The 16,388-nt window shown below is 46.2% G+C and overlaps 1 protein-coding gene across 3 annotated transcripts in view; it reads left to right on the forward strand.

The window, feature by feature from the left end:
• Window positions 1-15,059, forward strand: part of Dnhd1 (dynein heavy chain domain 1) — a 62,664-nt gene extending 47,605 nt beyond the window's left edge. For 2 of the 3 annotated variants that reach the window (XM_031387751.1, XM_031387752.1), the window contains 18 exons: window positions 105-313; window positions 531-735; window positions 811-913; window positions 4,242-4,391; window positions 4,625-4,807; window positions 4,933-5,364; window positions 5,536-5,998; window positions 8,311-8,640; window positions 8,893-9,045; window positions 9,198-9,376; window positions 9,465-10,463; window positions 10,666-10,852; window positions 11,058-11,171; window positions 11,259-11,457; window positions 13,147-13,238; window positions 13,385-13,534; window positions 13,729-14,540; window positions 14,673-15,059. In XM_031387751.1, the coding sequence (XP_031243611.1) occupies window positions 105-313; window positions 531-735; window positions 811-913; window positions 4,242-4,391; window positions 4,625-4,807; window positions 4,933-5,364; window positions 5,536-5,998; window positions 8,311-8,640; window positions 8,893-9,045; window positions 9,198-9,376; window positions 9,465-10,463; window positions 10,666-10,852; window positions 11,058-11,171; window positions 11,259-11,457; window positions 13,147-13,238; window positions 13,385-13,534; window positions 13,729-14,540; window positions 14,673-15,023 (5,311 nt within the window). In that variant the 3' untranslated portion in view covers window positions 15,024-15,059. The remainder of the gene's footprint in view (window positions 1-104; window positions 314-530; window positions 736-810; window positions 914-4,241; window positions 4,392-4,624; window positions 4,808-4,932; window positions 5,365-5,535; window positions 5,999-8,310; window positions 8,641-8,892; window positions 9,046-9,197; window positions 9,377-9,464; window positions 10,464-10,665; window positions 10,853-11,057; window positions 11,172-11,258; window positions 11,458-13,146; window positions 13,239-13,384; window positions 13,535-13,728; window positions 14,541-14,672) is intronic. The other variant, XM_031387755.1, reaches the window with a different exon arrangement.
• The last annotated feature ends 1,329 nt before the right edge of the window (window positions 15,060-16,388 follow it).

Genomic DNA, 16,388 nt, shown 5'->3' on the forward strand with positions numbered 1-16,388 from the left:
GCTATAGGCTGGCATGAGGGCTAAAGGGTCAGGGTTGGAATAGGTGTCTAGATGTGTAAACAGGTTTGGAGGATGATGACAGCTGTGTCCTCCCTGACTTCCAGGTTCTACCAGCAAGTGTGTAGCAACCTCCACATGTTCTTCCTGGTGGGAGATAACCAAGTCCAAAATCAGCTGCCCTCTACCCTTTTCCTGAGTCTCCTTCAATTGACCATTGCCAGTGTTGAACGCTATGAATCCTGGGACCAAGCTTCTCTGGTTAGGATCGCCCAGTTCCACCTGGAGAATGGTCAGAGTCTACCTCTTGATGATGGTGAGCTACTTTTCGGTGGTTCTGACCACTCATCCCAACTGACTAGTGAGAGTTCCTGCTCAGGGTGGTCTCATCTTCTTGATCGGATATCTTACTCTCTCCTCACTCTCCTTGCTTTCTGACTGATATTTTCTACTTTCCTTCCTAAACTGAGAGAAGATCCTTTTCCTTTCCCATCCAATCCTACAAGGCCAGACAAAAACTATATCCATTTCAGGATCCTTGAAGTGCCCAGATTTCAAGCTCTTAATTCCCAATGTGGCCAACATCATGGCTCGCATCCATTGTTCATCTGCCTATTACCATCAACACATGCGCCCCTCATTGCCACTTGTCACCCCAAAGACCTTCCAGGACTTCTTGAATATGTTCCTGCTGAAGCAGCAACAGATGATCCTGCAGATGAAGATGAGGGCCAGTCGGTAAGTGACCCCACCCCTGCAATTCACTTCCTTCTTCTCTTTTGAGTCCACTCAAGAGGTCTATTGTGTTTCTAGCATTCAGTCTGCCCTGAAGACTCTGAGGCTGATGGTTGAGAGGCACAGTACCCAAACCAGCATGCTCACTGACTTGGAAAAGCAGCTAAAAAGCTCCTACAAAGTAAGAGGAAGAAGACTGTGAGATTTATACAGTTATATCAAAGCAAGTGGACGAAAAGGGGCCTGGGGAATTCTCGTTTCTTTTAGAGTCTTCTTTTCCTTGGTGGATCTCTTTAATTCCTGCTGCCTTTCCTGTTAGAGCCCAGGGCCCAAAGTTTCCCATGATGCAGCTCAGACTAGACTGACTTTTGTAACACAGAAATCTCAAGTGTCTGCCCCTGGATGCCTTTTGTGCCATGATTCAGTTTGGCATGCCCCCAAGCTCCCTGGATTTCTTATCCTCTTCAGTGGAACTCATGACAACCATCTGTTCCCCCTCCCCCCCCCACACACACCCATGTACTACTTTGCTTTGCATCTTTCTTCCAAAAAAAAAAAAAAACTGAAACAAAAACCAAACCAAAACAACAACAACAACAAAAACGCCAAATGTCTAAGACTGTGCTGAGCAATGAGAAAATGGAGATGAGTATGGAGATAGAGGGACATGCACTATAGCAAAGCCACAGCATCATATTGAAATGGTGTGCTAGACATCAATGTCCTGAATCTCTTTAGTTAGCCTCTGCTGCTAGTTATTTCCCAGAACCATCTCCTTCCCTCCACTTCTAATACTTGCTCCACTTGCTCATCAGCTTCCCTGTTTCCACTTGACTGTTACCCTAAATATAGTTCCTTTCTGGCCCAAACACAAATCATTTTGCTTTTTTATGAAGAGCCAATCACTTTTGAATAAACAAACCTCATGTCTTGCTAAAAATAGTGGGTGGGAGCTGTTATACCTTCACCAGCCAAATACTCCATTTGAGGTTATTTGCACAAAATAGTGGGTTTTGTTTTTTAATATAATGGCTTTTGAAATAGCACTTTGTATTAGTTTCTGTTGCATAAGACTTTGAAAAAGACTCAGGACTGGCTACCAAGAAGTGAACTAGTGTCCCATTCTGAATTAGGTAATCTCTTCAATTTTCTAGTCAGCTTTCAGGCCTTGCAGGTCTGCATACCTCTTCATAGCACTGTGAGCAGGGCTAGCTCCCTATGTTCTATGTTTTCTATCATGTACTATGTAAATTGTGGCCCATGGAGTTCTCAAGCTGCTGGTGCTCTTCCTATGCTAGTCATCCTATGATGGCCACATGAGACCTCAAGACTCTGATGAATTTTAAAATGGGGACTGGAGGGAGTAGAAATTTCAAAGTAAATAGGAGTCTCCTTTCTCTTATATCCCAAATTCTACTGTCTTGCCTTGGATCCTACATTTTCTCAAAATAATTAATAGCATGAATAATTGCTCTGATTGAGAAGGCCTCCTATTCCTTAATTCCTTATATTACATCATAATTTAGCAAGCTCCAGATATAGATAAGAGACATTCATAATCTCTGAGGCCATTCTATAAGATCACTTAGCTATTCACTCAATGGTCCTAATAATGCATTCTTCCAGTTTTTCCTACTCCCCCCCACCAAAAGGGTACTACTATTCCCTTAATCATCTAAGCCAAGTCCATAGAATCACTCTGCTCTCCTCTATTTTTCTCCTTGTCATATTCAATTAGTTCATTTATTTATCGATATCACCAACAAAATTAATTAAACTCTATAACTTTTGCCCAGGCCCTCAACATTTATGTTTGTATTTGTGTTTATATCTGCATGCGAATTGATGGGTAGATAAAAAGATATATACACTCCTTGCATAGGAAGAAGCTCTCCATTCTGATTTACTGATGAGAAAACAGAGATCCAAAGAGGCTAAAGGACTTGTCTGTGCAATTACAGTTATTCATATTTTAACAGAGGAAATCTAGAGTTCTCTAAAATATAACATGAAATTTTTTCCAGAGAGGAGAGGAGAGGGGAGAAGGGGGGAGGGGAAGCAAGTGAAGGGATAGAAGAAGAGGTCTCAGTATGAGATGTATAGAATTAGGTGGATGTTTGAAAACATCCCTATAAAATGTAATACAATTTAATGAAAATGAAGTACACCAAAGTTTTTCCTTGAGGTAAGATTTGGACAGGCATACAGGGAGGTGGAGGGGAAGAGTGTCTGGGTTGGTGCACAAGCCTGAACGAAGACACAGAGACTAGAGAACACACAGCACACTGGAAGAAGCCAAAGATAGGAATGGCTGAAGACTGTAGTGCTCAGGGAAAAGACAAAACAAAACAAGGAACATGGGGAGATGAGTAGCCACAAAGGCAAGTGTTAGGACACAAAGACAATGAGATTCCGTTAAGAAAACCAATTAGGCTGCGGTGTGGTGAATGGCTGGAAAGTAAATGAGAAGTGAAACCAAGGCATCAATTAGAAAAGGAGTGTGGCTCAGGAGAGATCCTGAGTGTCAGCGGACATGGAATGGGAATTGGGATAAGAAACATTCTGGAGCTATAATGGAAAGGTCTATAAAATGAAGCTAGAGCTAGCTGGGCAGTGGTGGCACACACCTTTAATCCCAGCACTTGGGAGGCAGAGGCAGGCAGATTTCTGAGTTCGAGGCCAGCCTGGTCTACAGAGTGAGTTCCAGGACAGCCAGGGCCACACAGAGAAACCCTGTCTCAAAAAAAAAAAAAAAAAAAAAAAAAAAAAAAAAAAAAAAAAAAACCAGGAAAAAAAATGAGCTAGAGCTGAGGAAATAAAGGGGATGGAGCAAAGAGTAACAACAAGATTTCACCTGTGACTAATCTGAGTATATATTCTGTCGAAATTGTTTGGAAAAAGGATATAGAGAGCAGAGTAAGATAGCTCAGGAGACATGAACATATTCATTTGTAGGACATATAGAGTTGGAGGGGCTTGCAAGAGGCTGATGTAGATGAATACATAGTATAGGACTGGGGAAGAAATGTGGAAAGAGAGATTAGAGTTTTTAGAATAATGATACAGTAAAGTAAAACATGACACCAAGTCAAAGCCATAAGATTAGAGGACATGAAGTGTAGGATGAGAAGAAATGGGAGCCTGAAAACTTTTATTAAGGAAGTAGTTTAGGTGGTGGCAGAAGAAGAGACAGAAAGATCCAATGTCATAAATGCCAGGGGAGGACTGTGCTCTTAGATAACTGCTGCTGAAGAGATGGAAAGAGAAGGCATGTAGCAGAATAGTTACACAAGCTTTGGAGTTACTTTTTGGCAACAAAATGCAGGAAAAGCAATTTCCACTGAGGGCTCTGCTACCAGATGTATAACTCAGAGACCCAGAGAGAAGCTCTGTCTGTGACCTACTGGGAGTCTGACTTGGTCATCCTATCATACTCATGATGTCTCTGTGTGGGGTAGGCTCAGATAGCCCAGGGAATGAAGCTGCAAGATCTGGGCCTCTGTTCACAGAATGTTGGTATGTATCAAAGCCAACTAGAACAATCCAAGATCCTGTACAAGCAGAAGATGGTAGAATGCCAACACCAGGAGAGCCTCATTGAGAATCTGATCAGGCAGCATGATGCTCTAAAGGCTCAACAGGAAGTTTTCCTGGAGCAGGTAGGTTCTGCCTGCTACCTAGCCTGTTGGGGAGAGGACAACTCATAGGATACCTAGAAGACAGAATGGGATGGCTAATAGTCAGGGCTCCTATCAGGGAGGCCAAGGTGATAGGATGGCTTGGAAATGGATCTTCATGAGGACCCTTAAAAGAGGTGAGTTCTTTTGGAAACATCTTAAAGGATGGACAGAGCATCACAGGGTCTCTGCAGCATGCATCTGTTCTCATTTAGATGGGCAAGGCATTCGTAGGTCCTTTGAGTCAGCTGCGGGTGGCTGACTTTGAGGAGATAAGGAGCTACCGAGCCCCACCAGAATCTGTAGTCAAGGTGACAGATGCATTGTGTGAACTGTTCCACCAAGAGGCAGGCTGGTCCAGCGCCAAGCAGCTGTTATGTACTGAAGACTTTTATCAGGTAGGGAAGATGAGGCACCATAAAGGGAGAGGGGTGGCATAAAGAGAGAATCAAGCAGGGTTAGCCTACTGAGCCAAGGTCAAGAGCACCCACATCTTCTCTCCCCTTGACATGCATCCTCCCAGGAGCTGGTCTTCTTCCCCAAGAGGAAGCTGACGGACTCAGAGCTGGTCAGGTTGAACCAAGTTCTCAGAGATCCAGGTATGAGTGACGCAGCCTTGAGGTCAGTAAGCATCCCTGCAGCAAACCTGGCAGTCTGGCTCTGGGCGGTCCTGCGCTATGGGCTGGCACAACGCCGAGGATTGCCCACTGGCCAGCTGCTGAGGCAGGTAGATGCAACACTGGCTCGGGAGCAGGCCCGCCTTGGCCAGTTCCAGTTTCAGGCCCATGATCTGCTGGAGCAAACTATGTCTTTGTCTAAAAAGCTAGAAGATGCCCAGATCTGTCATAACCAAGTGGTGGAGACCCTCAATCAGGCACAATGTGGGCACTTTCACAAGTGGCCCATGAAGTCCGCACTGCTCACGCCCATGCACATGTGGACGGCACAGCTCCAGGTAACAAGCCCATAATCCCATATGTTTCTCTCCCAGTTCATTTTATAACCCTCTTCTCCATACTCCCCCTCTGTATTGTACCTGTTCCCCTCAGGTAACCTCTGTCTGCCCTTCCACATGCCCCCTGCCTCACTCCTACTCATTCATGCTTTGGTCACTTGTCCACACTAGAAGTTGCAGGAGCAAGCCAAGACCGTGTATGGAGACGCCCTCTTGTGCTCAGCTGCCATCATCTATCTGGGTCCCTTCCCACCACAGCGGCGCCATGAACTGATAGAAAAGTGGGTCTCTCTGTGTCAGGGCTCTGAGGAAGCTCTGGATCCAGATGATGTGGCAAAGGCACTGAGGCAGAAATCTGTTGGGGTACCAAAGAACCCTCTGCTGCCCACACATACTCCCTTCAGGATTTTGACATTGCTGAGCTGTGGATCTGAACAACAACAGTGGGATCGAGACCTGAAGCCCCAAGCAAAGTCAGCCCGCCTGCTAGGCTTGCTGCTGCAAAGCCACATCCACTTCAGCACTTCTCGTTGGCCTCTGCTGATTGACCCCAGCAACCAGGCCATCATCTGGTTGAACCCGCTACCTCCAAAACAGAACAAGTTGTTAGAACCATCTCCCAAAGAGAACAGAGGTAGGCATGGATAATGATATTATGCTTCTTGGGAGTCTGAGCCCCCAAACACTCACCTCTTCCATGGTGGAGACACTGACTTTTTGTGGTTAAACTATATTAATAAACTATATTAATAAATGGTCTCATCTACCAGTTTTGTGTGGTTGGTTTTAGCTCATGTTAAAATGACCCTAAATCTACATAGCTGACCAAGCCATGATCTTCTACTTCGCTAGCCTACTCAACACCATGGGAAATCTTGCTGACAACTAAAGCTTACAATTTGTGGTAATATTTATTACCCAAATTCATGAAATATTGAGAAATTCTTGGAAGATATTTTAATTTGCCTGTACCTGTGCCACATCCTCTGGGTCCAATACAGAGGGGAAAGATTTGGCTAGGTTTGAATCAGGGATCTATCTGAATAGAGTATATTGGCAAGAACGTTTCCTAGGAAAAGAGAATGAATCCATTTGTAAAAGAAGGAATTTGGCAGTTGAATAGATGAAAGGGAAATTATAGCCTTCTATGGACCTAGGGTCTTTATAGGAATAATGAACTCCAAGGCCTTGAAATAAGATCATTCTGGTCCTTGTATGAGTGAGCCCTAAGTCCCATGGCAGTCATCTTTTAGGAGACAGAGTAGAGGACATAGATGAACAGGGAGATTATATGAAAGAGGCAGTTACAGAGCCAAACTAAGGAATACCTAAAATTCCACTCACCAGGAGATGTAAGAGACAAAGACAGATTTCCCTTTTAGAGCCTTTGGAGGGAAGACAGCTTTGCTGGCACACTGATTTCAGACTTCTGGTCTCCACAACTCTTGAGAGAATATTAGTTTTAGACATTAGGTTTATCGAAAGTTGCTATAGTCATTCCAGAAATTAATCCATACATCATAGTTGCAGGATGTCCACCAACCGGGTAGCATGTCAAAGTTACTACTTGCAATTTATGTCTTTTCTGTCAAGAAAGCAAAAGATTTTTCAGAAGTGTTGGGCAGAATTTTTGTCCCTGTGATTTTTTTTTCAAGTGCTGGGGATTGTATATACTAGGAAAGCATTGTACCACCAAGCTACATCCTCAGCCTTTAACCTTTGCCTTCTGGTATTCCTCCCATGTGGAAAAGTTCAGATGTACCAAAGGTTACTAATCAATGTACCTTAAGGAAAGTTATTAATCTGAATTATCTCAGTGAGCTCAAGCTAATCAAATGAGCCCTTCAGAGAAGAAAAGAGGAGAGAAAACACAGAAAGATTAGAAGGCCAGGGAGCACTTCATAAGTGTTGTTGACTTGAGATGGATGGGGATGACAGGTCAGCTGTGGGGAGCAAATAAATAAACACTGTGAAAATCCAGTAGGAGCCAGACTTAGTGGTATACACCTGTGCATTCAGCTACTCAAGAAGCCGCAGCATGAGGATGGCTTGGGCCCAACAGTTCGAGGACAGTTTGGGAAACAAACTGAGATCTTACTTAAATAACAAATAATCCACTAAACCTGATGGAGGACCTCTAGTCCAGATGACCATGCTGTGCTGTACTACTAGGCTTTAATACTTAGGGATAATAAATGGCAGCTTTAACTGGTAAATTTGCAGCAATTTTTTAGCAAGAGAATGAATGAAACAAACTGTAGGCCTGGCAGCCTCCACTTGCACAAAAGTCACGTAAGAAAACAAACATTTATCTCTTCTTGAAGGAGAGAAGCATTGTGAATAGCTATTCCCATACCACTTTGTGTGGTTCCATCACTCCAGCCATGATTTGTCTAGTGTGATAGTTTACAGTCCTTCAATTGCAAGTCATTGCTTTCAGTACCAGTTTTCATATCAAGGAGGACAATTTTTAGTTGTTACAGCCAGAATAGCTTATTATGTTTTTTTTTTTGTTTTTCTTTTTGTTTTTTTTTTTTTTTTTTTTTTTTTTTTTTTTTTTTTTTTTTTTTTAAAAAAAAGACGTGTGTGGGGGGTACTGACTCCTCTAATCAACCTATAGAAAGGACAGAAATGGGTCTAGTTTCAGAGCTGACTAGCTGTTCTTTGAGCTAGTCTAATTTCAAAGTAATAATGACAACCAACATTTACTGTTTTCCTTGTGCTGGTCCAAACTGTGTTTCATCACAGTAAATCTTCAGAAAAACTCTATAAGGTCATTACTAATATCAACTCCATTCTCAGAAGTGGATACTGAATCACTTAAGCAGCTTTCCTAACCTGTCTTCCTCAGACCTCCACACATGAACCCTCCCCTTGGGTGGTCAGGACTCCTAAAAATCCCAGTTCCTCCTCTAAGAAACACTCTTTTGCATCTTTTCATCCCAGGAAAGTACCATGTGACAAACCAAGACAGTGAGGATGAAACAGAAGATGAACTGGAAGATGAGAACAATGAAGATGAAGATGGAGATGGAGATGGAGATGGAGATGAGGCCAATGAGCAAAAAAAAGAACAAAAAGCAGAGGAAAACAAGAGTGAGGACAAGAACGAGCAGGAAGAGCAAGAAACAGAGAAAGAGAATGAGCCAGCAAGCTCAAGCTCAGGCTCAAGCTTAAGTTCCGCCTCTGAGACTCAGTCTCTGCCCTCCCGCCTAACTGTGCTCTCAGGCACAGACCCAGAGTTGGGTACCCAGCTCCTGGAGGCAGCTGCCAATGGTGAGAGCTACAGTCCCCATTTTCTTCTGATTCCCTGGCCCCACAATCCTTTAATATGTCCCATTCTGAGCTCAGCTCTGATCCTATATCTCACTGTGTTGAAGAATCTTGACAGAGCCCTCTTGTAAACCAAGAGAAGTGGATCTTGTGCAGGAACTGGGTGGTATGATGCTGGTGTTGTGTGGATCTCGTGCAGGAACTGGGTGGCATGATGCTGGTGTGGTGAACAGGTTGACTTTGCTTCCTTCACAGGCTTGCCTGTGCTCTTGACCAATGTGGAGCTGAGCCTGAGGTGCCAAGAACTTCAATGGCTGTTGTCAAAGAAGAATCTGACTCCACCCTTTGTGCAGCCTGGCTTCTGTCTCTTTCTGAGTACTACCTTTCCCATCCATGCTTTGGACCAAGGTGAGACCAGAGCCTAAGTTACTAGCATAGCTTTGTAGACAGACTAGGCCCCTAGAATCATCCCTAAGGAGCCTTTCATTCAAGTAGGCCCAGAGAGAACTATGACAGAGAGCCAAATTCCCTGTCTACTCCACCCTTGACTCTGACTCAAGTACTAGGTTATGATCTGCTGAAAAGGATGAATGTTCTGGATCTGGGCCTGAACATGGAAATACTAGAAGAACAGATGCTGCACGACATCCTGTGCAGAGAGCGTCCCGAGCTTGAAACCCGCTGGCAGGACCTCAAAATCAGAGCAGCAGATATCTATGAAGCTATGAAGGCTAATGAGGTGCATGGGGGCCCAGTCTGTGGGTGGGATAAACATTGGAAGGGTTCAAGTATAGAGCTAGAGATAATATTTGGGGACCATCACAAAGGTGCAGGTCCATCCAACAAATTACCACATTCAGGAACAGTTGCTGATGATATTGCTACGTCAGAACCAAAAGCATCAGAAACCATCCAAGTTTTTGAGAGAAATGGTGAGGACTCAGGCAAAGATATGTCAACTGAACGCTCAAATGGAGGAGATAGAGGAGCAGAAGCTGGAGGTGGTGGCATTGTGGGCACCCTACCGGCAGGTAGCTTATCATGGAATGGCTATGGTAGAGGCTCTAAGCTCACTACAGAACTTGCTGCCATCTTTCTGTATGACATCACAGAATTGGTTGGCAGTCATCAGGCGGGCTATAGACAGCATGAAGCCATATGACAGTTATCATGGAGAAGACTTGTCTAGCCATCTGCTACGATTGAAAATACACCTGGGCCGCCAGCTGCTGACCAACACTGTGGTTGCCCTAGGCTTGATCAGAACACCCTTGGTAGGTGCCTTCGGTGCTTTGGCCATGCTGCAAGTGACAAAGAAGACACCAAAGCTAGAGAGATTGGCATTATGGCCTGGACTGTCAGTCTCTCCCAGCTCAGGCCACAACACACAGATCCCTGGTGTGATTAGGCCAGCCTGGCTCAGTTCAAGAGCCTGGGAAGAATGTGGAGCATTGGAGCTGTTGCCCCCATTTATTGGGCTGCGTGCATCCCTGGCAGGTCACTCTGATGTGTGGCGGGATTACCTGTCACTATCATCCACTGTGCTGGGTCCTGCACCTGGTCCTACTTCTGAGCCACTTAACCTCTTCCAGAAGCTGATTCTATGGCGGGTACTGCGACCAGACTGCCTGGCAAGTGCCCTAGCAGACATCACCACCAGCCTATTAGGTCGGCCCCTAGATGAAAACCTGGGTGCTCCAACCATGACCTTTGAACATATCCAGCCTACTCAGCCCATACTGATCTTGCTGCCACCACCTGGACACCCTACAGCCACCCTGCATCCTGTGACTGTTATCCGGAAACTGGCTGCCAATCATGAAAAGGTTTGGATCTATTCACTTGGCCCAGAATGTGTGGGCTTCTGTGGGCTGTGATAGAGTGTGGGGCCCTGTCCCAGCATTCTTATAGGTTTTTTTTTTTTTTAAATCACATGAGTGCTTCAGGATTACTGTGGCATAACTGGGTCTATCAAATCACCCCCAAGATCACCTTGAGTCACTCTGTCACTTTTCTATTGGTTCCCAGCAGCAGAAGGGTCTGCATGTGATAGCACTGGGCTCGGAAGACTGGGATCCTGTATCAACTGTAGTCAACACTCTATGCCAGGCTATGCTCCAGGGGCACTGGCTGGTGCTAGATAACTGTCATTTGATGCCCTTTTGGCCAAGAGAGCTCTTACAGCCCTTGCAGGGACTGATGGATGGGGCCAAGGGTAAGTGTATTGCCTGGGAATGGCTTCAGATACCCTACACTTAGTCCTAAGGCTTTCATGGCTGATCTCCTAATTCAAAGCCTGTCTGTCCCTTTGGCCTTGTGACTTGATTCCTGTTGCTTCAGTCTTGAATATGACCCCTGAACTTGTGGGTCAATCCATTTCATTACCAGAAGACTTATTTCAGCCCCTTATCTAACTTTAGTGGTCTCAGACTCTGAACTGCTAGCTGAACCAGAAAGCAGGAGTGTGGCCACTGTCCATAGAGATTTCCGTCTTTGGCTTATTGCAACTACTGAGGCCAGTACTTCTTTGCCAGGTGGGAAGCATGTCCTTACAAGCTATCAAGTCCAAGAGAGGGAGAGCAACTACACTTTGCTGACTCGGCACTCTACTTCCTCCACAGGGATGCTGACCCACCGCTCCATGCCTGTTTTCTGGAATCAGTCCTTAGAACTGGATCGTATCTTGATCGACAGTTTGGATTCCCAGCAAGGACTCTGCACACAACCCCTCACCCAGACACTGCCTTTGTTCTTCTTGCATGGTCTCCTAGTGCACAGACAGCTCTATGGGTTAAAGCTGCAAGCCCACAGGGGGTGCTGGTGAGTGATCTACCGGTCCCACTCAGTCATCCAGCAAACACTGGGTATCTTCCACATGACCTCTGAAGAGTGAAGGCAAGGAAGTCTCCTCCAAAGACTTTATCTGCAATCTCACTTTTTTTAAAAAATTTTATTTATTTATTTATTTACTTATTTATTTATTTAATGTAAGTATACTGTAGCTGTCTTCAGGCACTCCAGAAGAGGGCGCCAGATCTCGTTACAGATGGTTGTGAGCCACCATGTGGTTGCTGGGATTTGAACTCTGGACCTTCAGAAGAGCAGTCAGTGCTCTTAACTGCTGAGCCATCTCTCTAGCCCCCAAGATTTATTTATTATTATAAATGAGTACACTCTAGCTGTCATCAGACACACCAGAAGAGGGTGTCAGATCTCATTACGGGTGGTTGTGAGCCACCATGTGGTGGTTTCTGGGATTTGAACTCATGACCTTCAGAAGAGCAGTCGGTGCTCTTACCAGCTGAGCCATCTCACCAGCTGCAATCTCACTTTTAACTGAGCCTTAAGCAGAAGCAACTTGGGTAGAAGCAGGGCTTTTTGGGCAGAGGGAGTGACTTCAGTGTGGCTGATTTGCACATGTGAGGGATGGACTAGAGAAAGGTGAAGTTGATCTAAAACAAGGGGCTTTGAGGGCCATGGCAAGAGGCCTGCAGTTATTCTGTAGACACCAGGAAGCCACTGAGGGAGTTTTAAATATGAGAGGAAACTTGATCCTGTCTGTTGAAAGCATTACTTAGGCTGTGATGTAAGGGACAGACAATGGGGGTGGGATGGGAGGAAAGGGCAGTTTTTAAGGAGGGAGGCTCTAAGGAAGAGACCATGAAGAATAAGGACGACTTCTAGACTTCTTCTTCTTCTTCTTCTTCTTCTTCTTCTTCTTCTTCTTCTTCTTCTTCTTCTTCTTCTTCTTCTTCTTCTTTTCTTTTTGTTTTTGTTTTTCGAGACAGGATTTCTCTGTGTAGCCCTGGCTGTCCTGGAACTCACTATGTAGACCAGGCTGGCTTCGAACTCAGAAATCTGCCTGCCTCTGCCTCCTAAGTGCTGGGGCTAAAGACATGCACCACCACTGCCTGGCTGACTTCTAGACTTCTTAGACAACTGGGCGGCTGGTGGTACCCCTTACTAAGGTATAACAGGTCTTATAGAGGGAAGTGAAAACAAATTGCAATAGGGAGCAAAGCAGTAATATCCAGTGAGCCCTTGTTAATTTATTTATTTTTAAAAGACTTATTACGGATGGCTGTGAGCCACCATGAGGTTACTAGGATTTGAACTCAGGACCTTCGGAAGAGCAGTTAGTGCTCTTAACTGCTGAGCCATCTCTCCAGCCCCCAGAGATGTTTTTCTTTTCTTTCTTTCTTTCTTTCTTTCTTTCTTTCTTTCTTTCTTTCTTTTTTTTTCTTTTTTCTTTTTGGTTTTTCGAGACAGGGTTTCTTTGTGTAGCTCTGGCTGTCCTGGTACTCATTCTGTAGACCAGGCTGACCTTGAACTCAGAAACCCGTCTGCCTCTGCCTCTGCCTCCCAAGTGCTGGGACTAAAGGCGTGCGCCACCACTGCCCCTGCCAGTGAGCCCTCATAAGTCTAGAGCTCAGGAGAGAGGTTTGCACTGAAGAGAAGATAGGAGAGTCCTCAGTGTATTGCTAACTGTATTCTCTGCACCCTACCCAGGAGTCAAGTGACCTTGACCAGGGTTCTTCAGATCCAAGAGCAGCTGTGGGCCAGTCTCAGGAACCCCAGTGCTGCCTTGCTGGAGTTGACTGGTGAGGTTCTCCTCCTGTACCCCAGAAGGCCTGGAAAAAGGTGGGGTGGGAGTCTGACACATGTGATGGATAGACACACAGCTTTGATTTGAGGGCCAGTGGAAACTGGAAGGGCTGAAGCTCAGGGCCTCTGACTTCATCTGCAGCTTCAGTTCTCTACGGAGGTTCTTTGGGGGACCCGGAGGACAGAGAGGCCCTGGTTAGCCTGACAAGAACCTGCCTGGATCCCAGGAACATGAACTGGGTCCAGCCACACACCCCCCAATATCTCCTGGGCACTCTGATGCCCAGCCCAGGTAAGCTGCAGGCAAATGTCCACGCTGGGGTGGGGACTAGTGCATTGCACTGCCATACCCCACAGGAGTATGACTATCTGCACCAATAAAAACATGAGCGGGCAATGTTGATAGTTATGGTGTCAGAGGAAGGCCTTCTTCCTCCGGTCTGGTAGGATAATCTATTTTTTGTTCCCCTCACCTCCAATTCTAAGAGCTAGGGGAACTGGATGCCAGGACAGACTGCAAGGCCCAGGTACACCTACTGCCCACACCACCTGAACCTCGTACCTGTGGACTAAGCGAAGCACCCCAAGCCTGGCTGTTGAGACGCCAAAGTCGTGCTCTCCTGAATGCGCTGCAGAAGTGTTCATCCACATGGGTTCCTACAGTTTGTGGTGGAATTGCCCAGCGCAAAGAAAGGCGATTTCGGCAACGCCTGGTGCAAGCCAAGAAGAGGCTGGTGGCACTTCAGGCTTTATTAACCAACAACCGTTTTCGCTCAGGCCAGTGTGTCACCCCCTGGGCAGTGTTAGGACCCAATGCCCGGCGACCTCTAGAGGGCTTCTTAGAGACAGAGGTGCTGGAACTGAAGCACCTGGTGGGTATGCTGCTGCGGGACCTTGACTGCCTATTGCAGCAGCTGAAGGGCGGGACCCCGTGCACTTCCAGCCGCTGCGCTAAGGTGGCCCAGGCTCTTTGGGCTGGACGCCTACCTCAGCCTTGGAGATGTCATGCGCCTGCTGGTCCACAACTTCCCTGGCTATGGCTGCGGCAACTGTCCCGCCGTGGGCACCTATTGATTCGCTACCTGGACAGTGGCATGGGCGAAAATGCCAACGAACCAGAGCGCATATTTCACCTATCAGCTTTCCGACACCCCCGTCGCCTGTTGCTGGCACTGCGTTGGGAGGCTGCCCTGCAGTACTCGGTGCCCAGCTCCAACCTTCCTGGTCACCAAGGCTCTATCTCTGACAGTCTCCCATCTAGATGGCAGGAGTTAAACCACCACCCTCTGCATATTAGGGTATTCTGAAGTTACCCTTTCTGCTCCCCATTCATACCCTTAAAGTATCTGATTACATCTAGTCCTATCCATCCCGGACTGATTCACCTTTCTAGCTTTGTCTAACTGTTTTCTGGTACCCCTTTCCCCCAGGTGGAAAATGGCCCAAATCCCCAAGTTCCTAAGATGGGACTGCTGCTGACTGGGTTACAACTCCAGCATGCTGAGTGGGACCAGACAGATGGAGTCTTGCAGGACAGTTTTTCCAGCCAACCCTGCCCTCTGCCTCCTGTCAGTGTCAGCACACAAGCCAGGGGTGGCAAAGATGCACCTGTCTCAGCTGGCCTGGCCATGTACTCCTGTCCTGTGTACATGACTGGGCCCCTTGGCATCACCAAGCTGCATAGCAAGAACATCCTGATGCACCTGCCACTACCCACAAGGCTCAGCCCTGACATGTGTATTCAACGGAGAGTCCATGTGTGCAGCCCAACTTTAACCTGAGCCCTGACCAAAATAAAGCTGTAGTGATATCAAGAATGACCTCTGGCGTTTGGAAAAAGATAGGCACAAGGCATGAAAAGTGGCCCAATGATGGGAAAGAACACTCTTGACATAGGAAGAATGGGGATGTCCAAGTGGGGCAAAGGCTGTGGGGACACTTTAGGTACAGGGCCTGCTGTTTCATGTTTACAAAGGGACGGGGAAGCCTGCAATGGCTAACACAGAATTCTGGGTCATTGCTCAGCTCTCTACTGTGGTCTCAGCACTTGCACTAAATATCCAGTGGGTGTCTTTGAATGGAGAACACCACAGTTGAAAGTTGCTTAAGGCATTTAGCATGTTTTGGAATGCCCCAGTTCTGTCTTACCACATTCTCTGAATGAGTCATATATCCCAAATAAAGGCCAAGTGAAATTCACAACCCCTCACGCATTCAATGATAACCAGCTGAGCAGGTACTCCTCCACACGAAGTGTTCTTTTAGCACCAAACTCTTGATTTCCTTGGAAACCTAGTTCCTGAAGTTCCAGAACAGGTTATACCTTTTAAAGGCACTCTTCCCCCAGGCGACTAGACCATACCTTTTACTAGCCCATTCATGCACCTTTGAGATTAGTACCTTTATTATCCAGTTAGCCTCTACTAGCAGCACCATGAGGGTCCAAGTCTTCACACCCATTTGGGGGATACATTATATCCAAACTTCACCAGTCTACAACTGGACCTCAGTGTCACAATGGAGAGAGCATCTCTCCGACCCTCCATTTTGAGACAGAGTCTTGCTATGTTCCAAGCTGGCCTCAAACACCTGCCTCAACTCTCCAAGCTAAAACCAGAGTCACAAACTACCATATCCAGCTCAAACACATTTCTCAAAGGTCCAAATTCCATGTCCTTAGACCCGAACTCAAGTATAAAACTAAGGAAATATTCCAAAATATAGCAGTTCCACCCCAGGAGGATAGGATAGATAAGACACAAAAGAAAGAGTACACCAGAACAAGAGTAAAACCCAGCAGGACAAAGTCCTGTAGCCAGTACAGAACTGTAGCCATGGCCAGAAGCACCCTAGACTTCTCTCTAGGGCTTGCTGAAGCTTCCCTTGGCAGATGTTCTATGTCCATGGCCCCCTCGAACTTTCTAGAGTCTCCTTTGCAGCTCCACTCACTCACATGTCACACATTGTCAAAGACTTACTGTGGGGACTCTGGCTCTGCTGTTCACTGGCCTTCCAGACTTTGCTTTGAAGCAGAGGGAAAACCTATAATCCCACAACTCTTAAATTCTACATGTTTGAAACTCTCAGCATTACATGGGCAGTACCGATATCTGTTGTCAGCTCAAGCCGTAGCTAGCTCCTTTTCA

This window comes from Mastomys coucha, unplaced genomic scaffold, assembly GCF_008632895.1.
Source record: "Mastomys coucha isolate ucsf_1 unplaced genomic scaffold, UCSF_Mcou_1 pScaffold21, whole genome shotgun sequence".
In the NCBI taxonomy this organism is placed as follows: Eukaryota; Metazoa; Chordata; class Mammalia; order Rodentia; family Muridae; genus Mastomys; species Mastomys coucha.